The 20,027-nt window shown below is 36.7% G+C and overlaps 1 protein-coding gene across 1 annotated transcript in view; it reads right to left on the reverse strand.

Moving 5' to 3' along the window:
- The window catches only part of zc3h3 (zinc finger CCCH-type containing 3), a 114,503-nt gene that overhangs the window by 44,321 nt on the left and 50,155 nt on the right, over positions 1-20,027 (reverse strand). The window contains exon 4 of the mRNA XM_087257556.1: positions 11,805-11,943. Coding sequence (XP_087113682.1) covers positions 11,805-11,943 — 139 coding nt within the window. The remainder of the gene's footprint in view (positions 1-11,804; positions 11,944-20,027) is intronic.

Genomic DNA, 20,027 nt, shown 5'->3' on the forward strand with positions numbered 1-20,027 from the left:
AATATTATTAATGATTTAAATTGAATAGATCAAAATTTTAGATTTTCATCATAATAGTTCATCCTTAGTACATTATTTATCTTTAGGAGTGGTGAAAAAAAAAAATCTAAATTCAAAATGAATAAATAAATCAGAAATCGAAAGAACAAAACGAAAAGTGTGTAAGGGGAGGAGGGCAGTTTGTATGCATGTGTGTGCACGCGCGCGTGTACGCATACGCACGGACTAGTGTAATTTATGCCCAGGCGTCCATGCTTTACGGCTTTCTTAATTCAACTCCTGCTACTATTAATGTAGTTAATGTTGAGATTATATCTATTTTCTGGTGGCTGCCGGGGATTTACGAGGGCCTTTCCTCCCCCACCCGGTCCCCTGAAACACTCAATCACCAGACACACAGAGCCGCACTGCTGACTATACACTCCCTCCGCCGGACGCTGGGTCACTGTGCTGAAGGGTGAGGGGCTGAAGAGACCCGCGTCTGTCTGCTCATGTGTGAGACAGAGAGGGGCTCCTGCTCGTGCTGGACTGCGTTCGGCCATCTGTGTGTGTTTGTTAGCCAGCTAGTACACAGAGTTTTGTTTTGAAAGCATGTTGTGCGGTCATATTTAACATCACAGGTTTGATTCAGTGTCAGCACATGTAGTGGTACAAAGATTTAAATGCTGCCTGATGCCAAGCATGTATCTTCACTACACTGCACCTAAAAATGCTGTGTTTCATACAATCGATTTGTGTTGGGACAACATTAAGGAATTAGGTTTACAAACTGAAGTGAATTAAACACAAAACAATTAAGTTCACCGCAAGGAAAAGCTCATTTTAAATAAGTAGTTTGAACAAGGAGCAAACACAATTTTTTGAGTGAAAAAAAAAATCAAGGAAAATAAAATTTAAGGATTAGTGTGGATTTTTATTTGGAAATAGAAAATAATTGTTTTTAAATGTATGCCCTGACTTTTTAATAGAATGGTGATATTAGATATCTATACTAGATATTTTTCCAGACACTTCAATACAGCGTAAAATGACATTTAAAGGCTTAACTAGGTTAATTAGGTTAACTAGGCAGGTTAGGGTAATTAGGCAAGTTATTGTATAATGATGGTTTGTTCTGTAGACTGTCGAAAAAATATATAGCTTGAAGAGGCTAATAATTTTGTTTTTAAAATGGATTTTTAAAAAAATTTAAAACTGCTTTTATTCTAGCGGAAATAAAACAAAAAAGACTTTCTTCAGAAGAAAAATATTATCAGACATACTGTGAAAATTTCTTTGCTCTGTTACACATCATTTGGGAAATATTTAAAAAATAAAATAAAATTCAAAGGGGGGCTAATAAGTCTGACTAGGTTAATTAGGTTAACTAGGCAGGTTAGGGTAATTAGGCAAGTTATTGTATAACGATGGTTATTTTTGTAGACTATCGGAAACAAATATAGCTTAAAGGGGCTAATAATTTTGTCCTTAAAATGTTGCTTAAATAAATAAAAACTGCTTTTATTCAAGCCGAAATAAAACAAATAAGACTTTCTCCAGAAGAAAAAATATTATCAGACATACTGTGAAAATTTCCTTGCTCTGTTAAACATAATTTTGGGAAATATTAAAAAAATAAAAGAAAAATTCAAAGGGGGGCTAATATTTCTGATTTCAATATATAAAATAAAATAAAATAAGGCAGCACGGTGGTGCAGTGGGTAGCACAATCGCCTCAAAACAACAAGGTGGCTGGTTCGAGCCCCAACTGAGTCAGTTGGTGTTTCTGTGTGGAGTTTGCTTGTTCTCCCCGTGTTTGCTCCGGTTTCCCCCACAGTCCAAAGATATGCGCATTAAGTGATTTGGGTAGGTTAAATTGTCCATATGTGTATGCGTGTGAATGAGTGTGTATGGATGTTTCCCAGTGATGGGTTGCAGCTGGAAGGGCATCCGCTGTGTAAAACATATGCTGAATAAGTTGGCGATTCATTCCGCTGTGGTGCCCCTAAATTAATAAAGGGACTACAAAAAAATAAAATAAAATAAATTAAATGTAAATAATAATTTTGATATGTGAGAGGGTACGCCAATTCAAATTTAATGATTTTCACACCTTTTAAAGGTATTTAGGAATTAAATTTAAGACCCTTTTATCAGCTTGTAGTTGTAATACAAATTATATCAGAGCTGGTGAAAGAAAGGACTGCACACCACAGAGTATAAAATAAAATAAAATAAAATATAAAGAAGCAAAAGAAAAAACGAACAAACTGTGGATGCATTCTATGTACATTAGAGGTAGTGTTATGTGAACATAATTTTTTGTTTTTTATAAAGTAAGACATAGAACACAATACATCAAAGAACTGAACCTACAATTCTGATTTGAAATAAGAAACATTTTAGGATTTTACCTCTAACAACCCTGCGGAAACCCTGATTAAACTTATAGAAAATGGGGAATGTTCCATGGCACTACATATATAGTTAAACATGCAGATATTTTAAATGCATCATTTGTCACTTTGAATATATAAGCTTAACTGTAATGTCTGCCAAATGTGTAAATGTAATAAGAATGTGGCAGATGGCCATACTCTAAGATACTCTAAAATAAGCACCACCAACAGAAGAACGAATGAATGAAAAGAGAGATGGATCGTTAAAAATGGTCCCTTATCTTCTCTTCCCCCCACGCTATCTCTCTCTCCTTCTCATTTCCCTCTCTCTTGTAATATTTCACAATGCGTCACAGAGGTTCAAATTGAAAATCCCTTGATGAATCAATATTTATTGCAGGCAGCTAAATGAATGGCGGTAAGTCACCACAGCTCAAAGGCAGTCTGAAGCCAAGCACGCGTCTCACAAAATCTGCATTACACAAATGAAGCCCTGCGATCACACACTCCCTTACCCATTAAACACCAGACAGCACTGCCCCGGCAAACCTGAATTACATGAAGCATCACTGACCTGCACAAACTTGCATAAAAAGTTGAATACATTATTTCTTAGATTTTATTGTAAAATTAAAATATAATAATAAAATAAAAGTATACAGTAGCTAAATAACCTACCTACATTTGTACTTCCAGAATTCATATTTCACTCTACATAACTCACATTTCCATATAAATAAAATGCCAGTAATATGTTTTTTCACTCTAAAGTACATAACTACTTAGATAAACTGCATATAGACAAAACTTGCAAAGTTAAAATGTATTACTAAATGTTAAATTGTAGTCTTACCTTTAATGGTGAGCTGTAATATAAATACATGTATAATATAAATTTGATTAAAAATTCATTAACATTTGTACTTTAAAGTACTGTATAACTATATGCATTTATATTGCAATTATACAAATTACATCAGGGGCCTCATGTACAAAGACTTGCATTAAAATCATACTAAAACATTGTGTATGCACAAAGCTGCAAATGTGCAATAAAACCATGCGTACGCCGAATCCCACGCATATTCTCTTTGTACATCCGAATTAACGTGAAACTGAGCGCACATGAATGAGCGCAAAAATCCTCCCTGCCTCCTCCCCCGTATGAAAATACTAATGACTCTACTTTGGCAAAACCAAACGTAGAAGCAATGGCAAAAGCAAGCAAAAAGAGAAACTTCGAACAGAATGCGAATTGGAGGTGCGCCTATCGGAGGTAGACCGGAGAAAAACTGTGTTATTTGCAAGTTTGTCCTCCGGAATTAATAACAAGAGAGCTGACGCTGGTTGTGGGGTCTCGTTGGACACCTCGTTGGAATGAGGTAATTAAGTGATAGTCGAGCGGATATTGGCAGCATGAATGGTGTAGCTCTTAAAACACATGGCAACATGTTTTGACGCTATCATTCATGAACCCGGTTCGAATCCAGCGTCTGATGAACTTGTTTTTCTTTTTTCCCCATAACATATCATATTTTGCCTACTCTTCATCACGAGGAAGACAAGTAGGAATAATTAATGTATGTGTGTGTAATATGTTAAGCGCATTTGAGCATCACATATTATTTGCACAGGTATTGAATGGAAATGTAGCCTATGCAGATTCATCTTCAGATGGCGCCTTTATAGCAATGTGCGTGCAGTAATCGCTCCGATTAGATTGGGAAAACCGGCGATCGCTGCAAGTTGTGCTTTAATGTATGGAATGGAATTTATGGTATGGAAACCTTATATACCTGCTAGACATGCAGATGATCCCGTCTCATACAGCTGCCAATGCACGGCTCAAAGATATTTTGTAGTGTGCAACTTAACATAATTGCCTCTAGGAGTCGCCAATGGAAATAAAACAGACACACACAAGAAATGCACATACGCCAGACATGAAGTTGGCGTGGACCAACGCACATTCTCATGTTCATTTCATCGTTAGTTAACCCAAACGTGAGGGTGAAATCTGGCGTACGCAATGTTTTTGTGTGTTCGCAGCGTTGATACATGAGACCCCAGGTCTTTAATGAGTTGTACGGTTTAAGGTGTGGCAGTGCCTATGCATGATAAAAATAAGAAATGGTCAAGATAAATATATTCAGACCACTCATTTGCATAGTTGACAGCTGTTAAGGCACAATCACTGTTTTAGAGGCCCCAACTGATAATCCAAGCTGATTTGAAAGCATACATTAAGGCTTCCAGTTTCAGAGAAAAACATTTACTGACTTGCAATTATACTTCATCAGAGACAACCTGTTAAAACCAAAACTTGGTGCTTTAAGTAGAAAATCACATATACATATAGAGCATACAGTTGAAGTATCCTCCTGTGAATTTTTATTATTTTATTCTTCGAATATTTTCCAAATTATGTTTAACAGATCATTTTCACAGTATTTCCTTTATTTTTTCTTCTGGAAAAAGTCCTATTCGTTTTAGTTTGGCTAGATACTAGATACTAATACTATAAGCCCCCCTTAAGTGATATATTTTTTTCAATTGTCTACAAAACAAACCGTTATAATACGAGTAGCCTAATTACCTTAACTTGCCTAATTAACCCAATTAACCGAGTTAAGCCTTTAAATTGCACTTTAAGCTGGCTACTTGTAAAACAACCAGTACAATATTATGTACTGTCATTATGGCAAAGATAAAAGAAATCAATTATTAAAACAATTTTTTGAGAAATGTTTTGAAACATTCAGTTAAACAGAAATTGGGTCAATGTGTTATAAGATATATCATATTTGAGTAACGCATGTTACGTTTTACCTTGCTTTATTGGCTTTAAAAAAACGTATTGCGGAAAAGAATTACTTTAGTCGGGTTGAATCACACACTCAGTCAGAGAGCGTGCTGTGAGGAAACAGACAGTTGACTTGAATCATTATCATCAGGTCTATTTTTTCACAGCAGATGAGTCTGTGTACTGTTCTAGTAACTGAATAACTGAGGATATTGGTCAAAGGGGTATCTGTTAAGTCAAAAAGTAATTAAGTAAGTTCTTACTGAAGACGCAAACGGGTTTACAACAATTCAGTTTAATTAAATGAACTGGTTCAATGACTGGTTCACATAGAAGATTAAGTTAAAACAAACGAGTAAAACATGCAAATAAAATAGACTGGGTGCTGTGGATTACGTTGAATAAAAGTCAAACCGATGAGCGTCTGACAAAAAAGTGCCCCTCTGAATCAAATCAGCAGGATGCCCTTCTGGATATTTCACTTACTTCTTGTAAGAGTTTCCTGTAATTTCGGGCAACTTTAACTGCAGTTCGGCAGTTTCAGATTCACTCATGAACATTTCATTCATGCCCCAGTGACAAACTGGGGTATTAGACACAAATAAGAAGTAAGGACTGGTGAGAGTGTTATGGAATTTAATGATGCAAACCAAATGGAAAGAAAAAACTTCCGCATTTCGCGATATGTGTGTGCGTGTGTGTGTGTGTGTGGTCCTTTACTGACAGCTGCATGTGTGGATCTTGTTGAAAAATATGGCGAAAAGTCCTACATGACGAAAACAGTTTGATTTTAGAGTACTTTAGGTACCCATAGTATTTAAATTTATATTTAACTTTTATTTGACACCATGGCGGCATTTTTTTGGTTTATTTTTAATTTTTTTATTTATAATGAAAATTATATATTAATCTCTATATCAATCATTTTTGTTACGTGAAACATTTCCATTCAGAAAAAAAATCCATTTCTGTAACAAACTACAACAAAGAATATCTGTAAATCCAAACAACAGGCGCTGATGTCAAAATGTCAGCATCTCTTCAATAATGAGCTCAGATGAGAGTCTGACCTCCAGACCTGCTAATCATTTGTTCCAAGAGCAGCTGTTACATGTCTGTCACCAAAAAACTTCTCCACTGCCATATGATGTAGTTTTACTTATTCATACATAGCATTACATTTCCCTCATTTGCTGTCTGTTCAAATACTTCCATAAAATGAGCTGAAACAACACAATTGTCGAGATTATTGGAGGGAAAACTTATTTGTTTGATGTTAAATCCACTTCAGTTTGCAGAAACCAATAACTTAATTCCTTCATATTGTCCAAAAACAAATCAATTGTGTGGAACTACTTAATTTTTACGGTGTAGTTTTAGGAGAAAAAAGGGGGAAAAATTATCTATACAAGCAAGTAAACCTAAAAGAGAGCAATAAACAGAATTAGTAAACCCAAGCTAAGATAAACATAGAAGGCACTTATTCTTAAGAAACTGCTACAAGATTATGCAATATGAGCAGAGACCACTGCATAACTAGATCTTAAACCCATAGACATAGACAGAGCAGTTCCCTGTTTCCCCTCTCTCCATTAACGCAAAGTTACAATCTTAAGCAGCCAATCAGATACTCAAGAGTGCTATAAAGAACCGATTCTGCTTGAAAAGACCAGAAAGAGTGATTTTAGTAAGCACTATCCACTCAAGGCAGTGTAAGGCAATCCTCGCAAAGGCAGAAAAGACTGGAAAGACAGTAAAAGAGAGCAGGAGAGATAAAAGAGAAGGTTATTTTGTTTAATATGGCACCCTTCTTAACATATAACACCTATAATCCACAGTCTCTTTTTTTTTATACATGGCTAAGCCAGGGCCACACAGCGGGGGGATTTATGAAGATCATTTTAACTCTGTAGATAAGAGGGGGAATAAAAAATTTACACCCGCACGCATGAGTGCTTCATTTACACCCTTAAGTGAATAGGATTTCTCAGTGGCCTGCTATCAGACTAGCTAATGCCATACAGACACAGCTGTGACCCTTCTTCCTCTTCTCTGTCTTTCTATAAAGCATTAACAAACTGCTTAACTACGCTTTCCAAGCACAGTGTTTTAATTTTGCTTTAAACACACACACTTAGTTTCTTTACATATAGTGGGAGAAATAAGTAACAAACAGGTCACAATTTTTTTTCAGAAAACCTATTACTAAAGGTGCTGTTGACTAGAAATTTTCACCAGATGTATGTAACAACCAAAGAAATCCATATATGTGAAGAAAACAATATTAAGCTATGCATAATAAATAAAATGACAGATGAAAAAGGTATTAAGTATTGAACGCATGAAGAAAGGGAGCTGTAGAAAGGCAGCGAAAGCCCAGACAGCAGCTGAAATCTGTCAGTAGATCTTCAGCAACCCTGAAAAAAGTGAAAAAAAAAAAACCTCCAGTCCTGAGCAATACATGACTTCATTCTCCATACGAGAGGCATCTTTAAACTGCGATCACCAAAAAAGCTTTTTATATAAAGTACTAAATACATTTTTGCAGTTAAGTACATCCTTGTGTCATTTCATTGTTTTGTTATATTTTTATGTTTGTATTGTTTGGGTTTTTACCAAAATCTGATTTAACTCCATGTCAACAGCTTACAGCCCTTTTAGAATATTTTTTCCCAGAAAAAATAAGAATAAAAAAAAAAGTATAAAAATATATTTTTCCCCCACAGTATATCAGCCATTTTCACAATAGTAAATTAAACTGAATACTTTCTATGATTGGCTGATAGTAAGATGCATTTTCTTCAAACCAATCACAGGTGAATGAAGCTATTTTTGGAAAGAAAGACTAAAAAGTTTTGATCTTTTAAATTTGCATGTTGTCGAGTATGTTTGAACAGAAACAAAAAAGGCACCTACCCTCCACCTACTGACTGAATGTGTGATTATTACTGGAAGCATTCCAAAAATATATCTATACAATGTTTATTTCTTACATTTTTTGCTGTCCTCCTCCCTTGGAAGCTATGTAACATGGTATATTTAATAATATTTTTGAGTATCGCACTGAATCCATTAGTATACTTAATTTGTATGTGTACAAAAGTGTTTGTATGGTGTGTGTGAGATATAAACTTCATAATCAGAATAGTTTGTTTATATCATGTCATTTTGTTTTACAGTAAAACGTTTATCCACAAGGTGGCAACCTTACTAATTCACCAGTTTTTAAGAAAAACTGATGGAACAGATTGTCTGTTCTACAGTGATGGTGGATTATAAGGTTGATGACAGATTGTGGAAAGAGCACTCACATATGTATATTAATCTATCATGTAAGGATACACAAATGTCTGTGGGTTATAGCTTTTGGAACACACAAAATTTTGTAGGCCAGCATATGCAGAAAGCCTTTAAATTCAACTACGTGTGCACATAAAAAAACAAAAAAATTAAAAGTGGATCAGAAAAAGTAATTTAAAGTTTGACTAAAAAGGAAAATGGTCACATGACATGCATCTGAATGCTTGTTAATACACACTGAAGAAATAATCATTTAATATAGCAATTCTCTTTTTTACATTTGTGATTTTCTAAACTGTATAATGTAAACTGTGGCTCAGCATGAGCATCACTGTATCAACATGTCTTGGAGCACGGCTCTGACAACAAAAATGAAACTTATAGCCCTTTTCCACCAAGAAAGTTTGTGCTGGTTCAGAGCCAGAGCATATTGTTCCAAATCTGGAGAAGCACTTGTGTAGGAAACTGAGGTCAGCATACCTGTCAACATTTGTCCCTGAAAATCTGCGAGTCGAGTCTGGGGGGGTTTAGGTTTAAGGGTGAGGTGTTTAAATAACACTGTTGAGAACCGGATACTGTGGTGTTAGTAACTGTACTATGGAGAGGGTTTTGGGCGGCCACTGCGATCAGATCCTATACCATTGTTAGGTTTACGGGAGTTTTCCGGGAGAAATAATAAAACGGGAGGGTGGCGGGAGATGGGTCTGAAATACAGGAGACTTCCGAGAAAAACAAGTGTTGGCAGGTATGGAGGGCAGGGTTTCAGTGACCAACAAGACAAACAGAATGGACTGCAAATTAACACTTTAAATATCAGTATACAGTATAGAAAACTGTGGCATGCTGCAAAATCTTGTTGGATTTAAGGTACTTCTGATACCGATACTATAGTATCAGAAATACTCGCCGATACCGCAAAAAATTCTGGCATCGGTAATGGCAATTATCTGAAACCATAAACCGATCTGATTCCATCTTTTTAAATGAGACATAAGCCCACAAGCTTTGCTTAACAATGCAAACTCAGAGTCATTTTTTCTTCACTGTTCAAGAAGTTGTGCTTTGTTGCCACAACAACCACTATTAGAGCAGCAAAGAAAAAAAGGGTAACATACTGTGTAATTAAAAAAAGCAGTTCAGAATTTTAAGGTTCAGAGGTTATTTTTCTATATTATTCATGATCATTTTTATATATATATATATCTTACATTTTTTATAGTGTACAATTTGCTACAGATACACACTTAGGTATTGGTTCAGTACTCTACATCGTTGATACCCTGAGCTTAGGTATTGGAATCAGGGAAGGGAAGGGAAGGAAAAAAGGGTATCGGAACATCCCTAGTTAGGTTTACTGTGTTTGGATGCCAATCCTGGTTTGCAAAATCACTTACATTAATAGCAACGTAATGTCTGTTTTTGATTGATGGTTCTTTGTATTTGAAGCTTTCATGTTTGCTTTGCTGGGAAAGATGAGACATATCCAGTAATGTCAGACCTGACGTTCATGTACCTCTTTAGCCCTTGGAAAACCAAAGCAGTTCTTGGAAGGCTCACCAGACTAACCAGCTCTGAACCAGCAATAGCACTGACTCAGAACTAGAATGTTATGGGAATATCATGCTATTGGAAAAGGGGCATGAAACAAACAACGCTTGGTGTGTTTTTCCATTTCACGTAGAGACCTTTCACACAAAATACATACAATTGAGCGTTTTTTCATTGTTTTGTTTTTTCTATAAAAAATACACTAAAAGGCCGATCACACTGAATGAGCTTTTCGCGTTACGAGGCATTTTGAATGATTTACTAACGGCGGAGAATGTTTTGTGCACTGCTTATGTACCCTGCGCACCTCGAGTTTTAACTGCCTGTTGACTGCAGGGTTTGTGTTGTCAAGACAACTATGGAGACTTTTGAGGATGGAGGAAAGACTTGGGGTCACTGTTTTGAGTTATGTGGTGCGGTATAACTCACAAATCTTGAATTTCACAATATTATTAAATATTAAAATTATAGCAATATCAACAGCAACAATCTCGTACAACACGCCGCTGATTCAGTCATTGCCTAGCGACAAAGTGCACAGCAATTATTTTTTTCTTTATGTCAACAAAAAGGCAATGCAGTGCACCTCACCACAGAAAAACAGAAAAGCACATTCGGTGTAATTGGAACACAGTGCTCAAAGGTCCTTAAAATGTGCATGAACTTTGAAATGTGCATTTTTAATTCAAAGTTTGACTTAATCTCCACTGAAAATGTAGAGAGGGTGGGCCATGGAGTAGCCAATAGCATTTCAACACAGCTCTGCCAGTGAGAGCAGTTGAGCTCAAGTGCATTAAATGAAAAGCATTTTCAAAGAGGCGGGACATGTCAGATGCTGGAAACTATTCGATTGGTCACAGTTTGATAAAAAAAAATGTAGTATGAGGCGATGTGACAAAAACATAGTGGATCTATAGGCAGAAAAGACAAACTGCAAATTTTTATTACATATTATATTTATTTTATAATTATAAAAATATAAAATGTAAAAAAAATGCTAATTTTGTCTCTGTCCTGAAGCACAGTAGCTAATAGATACCCTTAAAACAGATTGAAACTAACATCTAAAAAAAAAAACAATTTCATGAGACTTTAAGTTATAATAAATATTTTCCTTTTCACCGTCTAGTGCTGTTCATGTCAGTTTTTGTATGTTTTTGTAAAACACTTTCAAAACACTTAATCTTATATATTTTTTTATATATATATATATATATATATATATATATATATATATATATATATATAGATCTTATAATCTTATATATTTATTATAAATATATTATATATATATTAAATATATATATTTCTTTTTTTTTTCCAAGGCACCATTGACCATTAAAAGCTTCTCTCTCTGTGGCTACCCTTATGTTCACATGAGCATGTGGATCATCCCACAGAACATCTTTATGGTGTAATATTATGGTTCCAGTAATAGATTACCATGAAGAGCGGCACCTTCTCTCTGTCATTATCAGCGGTGATGAGGCAGTTAGTTATGGTTCTGCGTGGCATTATTAAGGGCTAGGCGGTTATTTAATGTTTTATTAGGCACTGAGACACTGATAAAAACATTGAATGTCAACAGAGAGGTTTTAATCAGTCTGGTAATTGGTTGTGCCGGACTGAGATTGTGAGTGGGACGTATGCACACATGCACAATTTATGATAGAATAAAGCCACTGAAATGAGCCTTGTTGAAAAGGAGACAAACAGGAAGTGGATTAAGTGCTGGTCATTTCCAGCTCCTCCAGAAAAAGCACCCAATCACTTACCTGGCAGAATGTACTCTTTTGACCCTGTAGGAAAGAGCAGGGTTGTGATGGATTGCATGTGCTCTGCGTGTGTCGATCTTGTAGCGTGTTTTGATGACCCTGTGTGATGCTGGGCTTCGCACTGAAGACGAAGATGGGCCTGCAAAGGAACAGACAAATCACGGAAAGGAATTAATGGTTGACATGTCACTTGCGATCGATAATGCTTAATCACCTAATGATGCCCGCATGAGCTATAACCGAGTCATTAGTTAGTCAGCCTGTGGTTTGCATAAACTCCAGTTACACACACTTATTAGACCCAAGTATGCACAAACACACTTACAAAAACTTACTTACTGGACATATTTACACCCAGTATAAATGTGATTGGTATTAGGAATACACGTGAAAAAAGGACAATTACATTTACAGAAGTTACGCAGTGGCGCAGTGGGTAGCAAGATTGCCTCAAAGCAAGAAGGTCGCTGGTTCAAGCTTAGGCTGTCAGTGTGGAGTTAGCATGTTCTCCCTGTCTTCGCATAGGTTTCCTCCTGGTGCTCCGTTTTCCCCCACAAGTCCAAAGACATGTGCTATAGGTGAATTAGGTAAGCTAAATTGTCCGTAGTGTATGTGTGTGAATGAGAGTGTATGGGTGTTTTCCAGTGATGGGTTGAAGCTAGAAGGGCATTTGCTGCATAAAACGTGAGGTTCATTCCGCTGGGGTGACTACAGATTAATAAAGGAACTATACCAAAAAAATGAATGAATGATAATGATATTAATAATAACAACAACAACAACAACAATCTTTTGGTTTCAGGGATTCAATCACAATGTGTTTTTTTTTACATTTATCATTAAAGTCTGATTGAACCATTAGTTGTTGAGACTTTTATTTCAATATGTTGTACTTATAACTGACACGAAATATTGAGTTTGGAGCGTGGCTTTCTTTTGTAGTGTAATGTAATTTGTATTTATATAGCCCATTCATTGTGTATGGCCATACACCCAGTGATGGAGTGATGGAGCCAGTTTGGTGGATGAAGATGATTGAGAGGCCATGATGGGTAAGGGACACCTTACACCCCTACTCTTTACGAGGAGTGTCATAGTATTTTTAATGATAACAGAAAATAAGGACCTCGGTTTAAAGTCTTACCCAAAAGGAAGCCCTCACTGACAGTATAGTGTTCCTTTCACTTTACTGGGGCATTAGGACTCACTAACACCACCTCCAACAGCAACCTAGTTTTCTCATGTAGTCACTTATCAAGGTACTGACCAGCGATTAAAAATTTTGGTTGCACAAATAGAGTCTGAGGAATAATCATGGTTATCACAATTATTATGCATTCATTTATATATATAGAAAAATCACATAAAAACTACTTGTATTTTAAAGTGTTACTTATTGCTGCTCAGTGTTAATAAATACAGCTCCAAATAATAATAATAATAATAATAATAATAATAATAATAATATTAATAATAATAATAAAACAATATCCTATTTCTCTTTGAACTTAAAAATAAGTGTAAAAAGGTTTTCGACATTTAAACATTTAATTTTACACTGAAAATAAACGACAGAACAACAAGTACATAAATAAATATAAGAATAAATAAAAAAATAGTATTTGTCTATTATAAATCTATTGCAAGTATTTAATCATGTAAATGTACGTATTTCCCTTTTAAAGAGAACAAATTTAGTCAAAGGCTGCTGAACCTTTGTCTGAAAGGCACTTTTGATCAACTATATTACAAAAATGTTTGGTATTTTCATTTTTAGATCATAGTAGAAACATGTACATTCTAGGGTTGCACGGTAGTATCATGATACTACAGCTCCAAAATACTGGCGGTGTTGCGTTTTTTTGTAAACGGTAGTATCGTCATTAACAATCTATTTACAATAGATAATGATGCATGTGGAAAAGTCACTAAAATGCTCACACGCTTGTGCAACAATAGACCATTTTTATTTTAATAGTCTGTGAAGCCCTTTAAGGTTAAATAATATGTAGAATTCGTGCCTTTTATGGTAGCCTATTGCACGTTTTCTAATGCTTTAGTTCGAACGCAGATCTGAATTGTTTCATTTCTGTTCCTGTTAATACGATTTAGTAGCTTCAACAACCGAGACAATCTCTTTAAAAGTACGACTCAAAATAAATTTTAAATTACTTGGATTGTTACCTGATAAGACTGAAAAACCCAAAATAGCAACAGGAAATATTAAAACGACTTCATATAGCCCAATTTTGTAGGAAAATAAGCTCTTTTGTAACTAACTTCAACAAATTGTACCTTTATTTGAATGCATTTTTAGTTGGTCAGTTATCTACAGAATAAAGAAAAAGAATGAATACATTTTAGGTAAAGTGAGGTGTAAATAATAACTTTTTGGCCTTAAGGGAATTATAAATAAAATTTAAGTAGGCTTATTATAGCAAAAAATATAGAATTATAGAATAATTATAGAAAAAATATAGAATTTATAGTATTTCTGAAATTTTCCTTATAATTTGGGTGATGAATTATAATACCGTAATACTTCTTGTTAATAAGATTAAAGACTTGTTAATGGTATCACGGCAACCGTAGTATACTCCACATAAAAGATGAAGCTGATCGATCAAGTTCTTGTCACATGAATCGCGGTGTGCTCGCAACCATTCTTTTTCAACTAGGTGTGCCTGGAAATTGCAAGTGCGTCACGCACCTCGTGCACTTCTCCCAATATGTGCACACAAGTTGAGCTCCTCCACTGAAAAATAACAAACTTGCGTGTGTAAAAGACGTAATATATAATGGCCCCTAGTTAATAGCCTCATTCATAGTTAATCCAATGTGCGTGGGTAATCGTTTAGTTACAGTAGTTTTGTTCAATGCAGAAACACGGTGTTGAGAAGCCTTCACAATTAATTAACCGTAAATTAAAGCATGGTTAATAGTGAAATGTTGCATCCCTACTGACCAGGCTCACCCCTGCTTAGCTTCAGTGAGTAACCGCTCTTGGGCTGCAGGGTGATATAGCTGTGGCCATTTTGTGAATCATTCGCTTGTAGCAAGCTAACAATAAGAGTGGTATGGTTAAAAACCTTCAAGCTGACGTCAAAGGAGAAGGACTGCCACTCCTAACTTGGAGGCAAATTAATTGTTTACCTAAAGCAGGGGTCACCAATCCTGGTCCTGGAGGGCCGGTGTCCCTGCAGGGTTTAGTTCAATCTTGCCTCAACACACCTGCCTGGATGTTTCAAGTTTACCCAGTAAGACCTTGATTAGCTTGTTCAGGTGTGTTTGATTAGGGTTGGAGCTAAAATCTCCAGGACACCGGCCCTCCAGGAACAAGTTTGGTGACCACTGACCTAAAGAATTACAGTGTGTGGCAGCAGAATAAACATTGCAAATTTTGATTTCACATAGAATTTAACTAGTATATTGATATCCACTGTGATTTGATCACTGAAAACACATAATAATCCCAGGTATAAAGGTGGACATTGCTAGACATAAAAACATGGCACTGAACACAGACAGAGGCACAGAGGGTGTCATCTAAACTGGCTCTGTGAGGTCTGAGTCTTCCTACTCCACAGGACACACACATTTAGACATACACCCACTGGCACACACAAACTCTTCCTCTGGCAGGTGTGCTCCTTAATAAGCTGCACATGAAAAAAATGACTGAATAACAAAGGCTGAATTTTTATCAGCCTAATAAATCATTTCCGTCTCTCCACCCCAACCCTTTCTTTCTCTCTCTCTCTCCAAGTCTTATTCCTTATATCATTTCACAGATCCATCAGAGAGGCGGAGGAAGGGATGTGCAGGAGAGAATAAGTGTGGCTTTTATTTATTTCTTTCTGTATTCATTTATCCATCATGTTGCTTTATGAGTGGCTGGGCTGAAGTGACATGCATGCATGCGAGCTGAGTAAAAGATGGACTCGGCATGGTGGCTTTCGCTCGTTGCTGCTGTAAACCAGAGCTAAAAACCGCAAAGATTTATTCCTAGCAGCTACAATTTAGCATGCTAGACAAGCCAACAGGAGAATGGAATTACTTAAAGATCTTAAGAAAATCAGAGATGCTTAGTGGAAGGAAGACACTGAGAGCAGAATGCATTGAAGAAACTTTATTTTATTAGACCATTTGTAACCGCTTATGAAAAGTTGCATTTATGAACAGGGTTGTAACATTGAGAGTAATATAAAGGCAACGGATTTGGTAACAGTTTAATTAAGCCTAGGCACTTGAGAGTTGAGGTTAATAAAAATAAACTGTAACAATGATTTCATTAAGTGGATTGATAGAAAGGAAGGAAGGAAATAAGAAAAAAAACAAATAAATAAATAAATAAAGAAAGAAAGAAAAAAGAAACAGAGGACTGAGAGGATTGATGGATGATGGATGGATGGATGGATGGATGGATGGATGGATGGATGGATGAATGGATGGATGGATGGATGGATGGATGGATGGAAGCGAGCTGAGTAAAAGATGGACTCGGCATGGTGGCTTTTACTCGTTGGTGCTGTGGATGGATGGATGGATGGAAGGACAGACAGAAAGACGAACAGGACTGGGGCCAAATGGAAGAAAAGAGAGGTAAAAAAGAGATAAAATAAATAAATAAATAAATAAATAAATAAATAAATAAATAAACAGACAAATAAATAAATAAATAAACAAACTGAGAAGACTGAAAGGACTGATGGATGGATGGATGGATGGATGGATGGACGGACGAACAGGAGTGGGGCCGAATATAAGAAAAGAAAGGTAAAAAAAGAGACGAAAGAAAGAAATGAAAGAAAGAAAGAAAGAAAGTAACTGAGAAGACTGAAATGATGGATGGATAGATGGATGGATGGATGGACAGACGGATGGACGAACAGGACTGGTGCCGAATGGAAGAAAAGAAAAGATTGATGGAGGGATGAATGGATGAACAGATGGATGAAATTAAGGGCCGGATTGAAGAAATAATTTGAAAAAGAGAATAAAGAGAAGCATTCAAAAGCTTATCAAAAGATCAAAAGAAAATAAGAAGAAAGAAGAGAAAGAAAGAAAGAAAGAAAGAAAGAAAGAAAGAAGAAAGAAAGAAAGAACTAAGCAGGGATGGATGGATGGATGGATGGATGGATGGATGGATGGATGGATGGATGGATGGATGGATGGATGGATGGATGGATGGATGGATGGATGGATGAGATGGAGGGCAGGAAGGAAAAAAACTGTAGCACAAAAGCAGCAATCATAAAAGGTGCAAGAAAATAAGAGAAAGAAAGAAAAAAGACAGAAGGAAGGGAATATAAAAAGGAAAGTAAGGAGGTATAGGAAGGAAAGAAGACAATTTGTATTAGATGAAAGAGAAGTAAATAAATCCAAACCCAAATGTATTGTTTTCAGTAATACTTCTTTCTCTGGCTATTTGAACAACTACTCTTATTGTGTGCTTTTAATGGCTATCCCATAATGCTACAATTGAAACTCACATTTCCTGTCGCAATAGAAAACCTTCCTCCAATTTTTCCCTGTCTTCCACTCCAGGGTGCCCCTCTCCATTTATCACTAGACCCATACACGCACACACTTCAGTATTAGCCGGGGAATTCATCTTCGACAAACATTTACCAATGATCAAATCTCGGCACAGTATAGTCTAGAAATAGAGCATAGCAGAGTGAATGTGTCCGAGCGTATGCAATATGGAGGAGCCTTTATGAGTGTTTATGTGTGTTTTACGTGATGGAGTGTTTGAGCCGCAGACTATATGACCAGACTGTATAAGTGAGGGAGCGAAAGCACTTGTGTGTGGGCCTTCGTCAAAGGGTCGTGTATGTGAGGCTGCAAGATTAGTTGTCTGGCTCAAAGTCACTTTTTCACACACCTCTCATCTGTACCAAAGATGTCAGACCTGCCTGCATCCCAGTGGATGACAAATACGCCTTGTCAGAAAGATTGTGTCTTACACAGCCAGCCGTATACTACGCACTTCACTGTATTGTTCCACCTTACCTATTGTTTAATGATAGCGCCACAGAACTGATGCCACCCGTGTCTTTGTGCAGCCAGTTTAGTGTAGTACTGCAAGCTAGATACCAAAGCTAAGGCTGTGGTCCCTGTCAGGACACTTTTATTGATGCGTGTACTCGCAAGTGTGTGTATATGTGTGTGGTAAAGGCCTGTCAGTGGCCTATTAGAGGGAAGATTGAGACTCCACTCGGCACAGACTCACTCAACCAACACAACCTGCTGGGCTTTACAATCAGGCCTGGGGACTCATCCATCGCCTGCTGACACACCGGCCCCGCACCCGCAGCTCCTCAGACGGCCGATTATTTACTCAACTCACTTCGGCTTCAGCGCTACGAGCTCACACCTTTATCTATCCCTCTCTGTCACACACACAGACTCATTTTTCTGACAGGTTCCCATGTTATTTTTCTATCAACTCCCTGGACTTTATGTGAAGCTGTTTGGTATATCTAAATGGTTACGTTAACCGGAACAAAAAGATGGAAAAGCACATCTTTACGTAATCAAATATATGGCCTTGAAAATGACTTGATTGTCACTACTTTGAAGCTGGCAAACTAGATTTGTTTAGCTTGGTTTAAATGTAACCATATTAAAGACAATTAAATGTCATTGAATGGTAAAAGGAGCAACTCAACCAATAGAGAATTTGGAGAACAGATTCCCTAAAGTCTGTGTGTTGTGTTACTCGTGTGTTGAGTTATACCTGTACCACATTGCACAAACCTTGCATGTAGCGGATGCCAATTAGTGAATTAATTTGTAATTCTCTTTAAGTTGCTGTAGCATTTACACTGGAAGGCAGTGGGATTTTGATGCTTCAGAGTTTTGAGTTCATTGCTGGTGTTTCAAAATTATGCCAAAAATTAAAGTAAAGAAATGGCCATTTCCCCCGAGTGGTACGGTACAGAACGTTTTGGTTCGGTATGCTTTTACGGCCATTTCCACTGTCAAAAGGTACCTAAAAGCGAACCATATCATATCACTTTTTGGGTACCCTTTGTAAAGGGTACCGAGCATTGCAAAAGAGTTCCAATAAGCAGAGCAGCTGATCACTATTGGTTTACAGAGATACGTCACTCGCTCGTGCAACAAATAAGAATGAAAACAAAGGAACCGTCATGTTTTAAATACACAGCTGAGACATTACACCATAATAATATATACATATAATAATGAGCCATGGTCAAATATTCAACAATTTCAATTAGCATTTCAATGGTTAGCCATTTAATATGCTTATTTTACGCAGCCGCCATTTTAAAGAACCAAAGCGAGGCTGCGGTGGGAAGAAATCCGGAAGTATAGGACCAGTAAACATTGCAGTAACACGCTGTGTACTACACTGGAGCGCAAAGCAGCCGTCAAGATCAGTCGAATCATCAAGTAGATTGCTCGGCTCGTCTGTGTTTGTGCTCAGTAAACAGCGGTGGGTGAACTGATGACCTTCTCGGCCAATCACAATCATTTCTGTTGAACACGTGACCACAATGGCAAATCAGCGCTGTTTTGAGAAAGCCATCAACATCTCCAAAAGGTTTTTCTTTTAATTCAATATCGTGACAAGTCTAATATAGTGAAAGAATCAGTTTATTAACTTGAGTTTGATGAATGGCATCTAAAACGTGTGTTTGGGAAAGAAAACGTTAGCTAACTAGTGCCATTTCCCTTAACTTAGCTGAAAATGAGCTCTTATATTCCTTTTTACATTCACCATTCATTCAGAACGGACCTTCGGGTCACCTGGAAGGCGGAGAAATTATAAATTTGTGTCAATTTATCTACACTGATAAGATATACAGCCAGTTACAGAACATTCCTATGTAACTCCTAATGATACTTCAAGGTTTCTTCCCACCGCAGCCTCGATTTCGCTTTTGAAAATGGCGGCCGCGTGAAATCAGTCTATGGTCTAGCCCAGGGGCTCTCAATGTCTACATTAAAGTTTTTCTTTAAAAAAAGTGGCATTTGCATTTAAAACCCATTAAAAACAATGCAAATGTGGCAAAACCACTAATATAAGTGCAAACACAACAAAAGGTAGACCCAGTAGTATCTGGATGCAGCCATGATGATGCAAGCTGAGATTGCATACCTCAAAGATGCAATGTCAGACCCAATGCACTCAATGGAGCTAGCAGCATCACTATGAGGTGTAGGGTTAGGTGTGGGCATTAAAAAGCATTG

This window comes from Danio rerio, chromosome 6 (assembly GCF_052040795.2).
Source record: "Danio rerio strain M-AB ecotype USA chromosome 6, GRCz13ab, whole genome shotgun sequence".
In the NCBI taxonomy this organism is placed as follows: domain Eukaryota; kingdom Metazoa; phylum Chordata; class Actinopteri; order Cypriniformes; family Danionidae; genus Danio; species Danio rerio.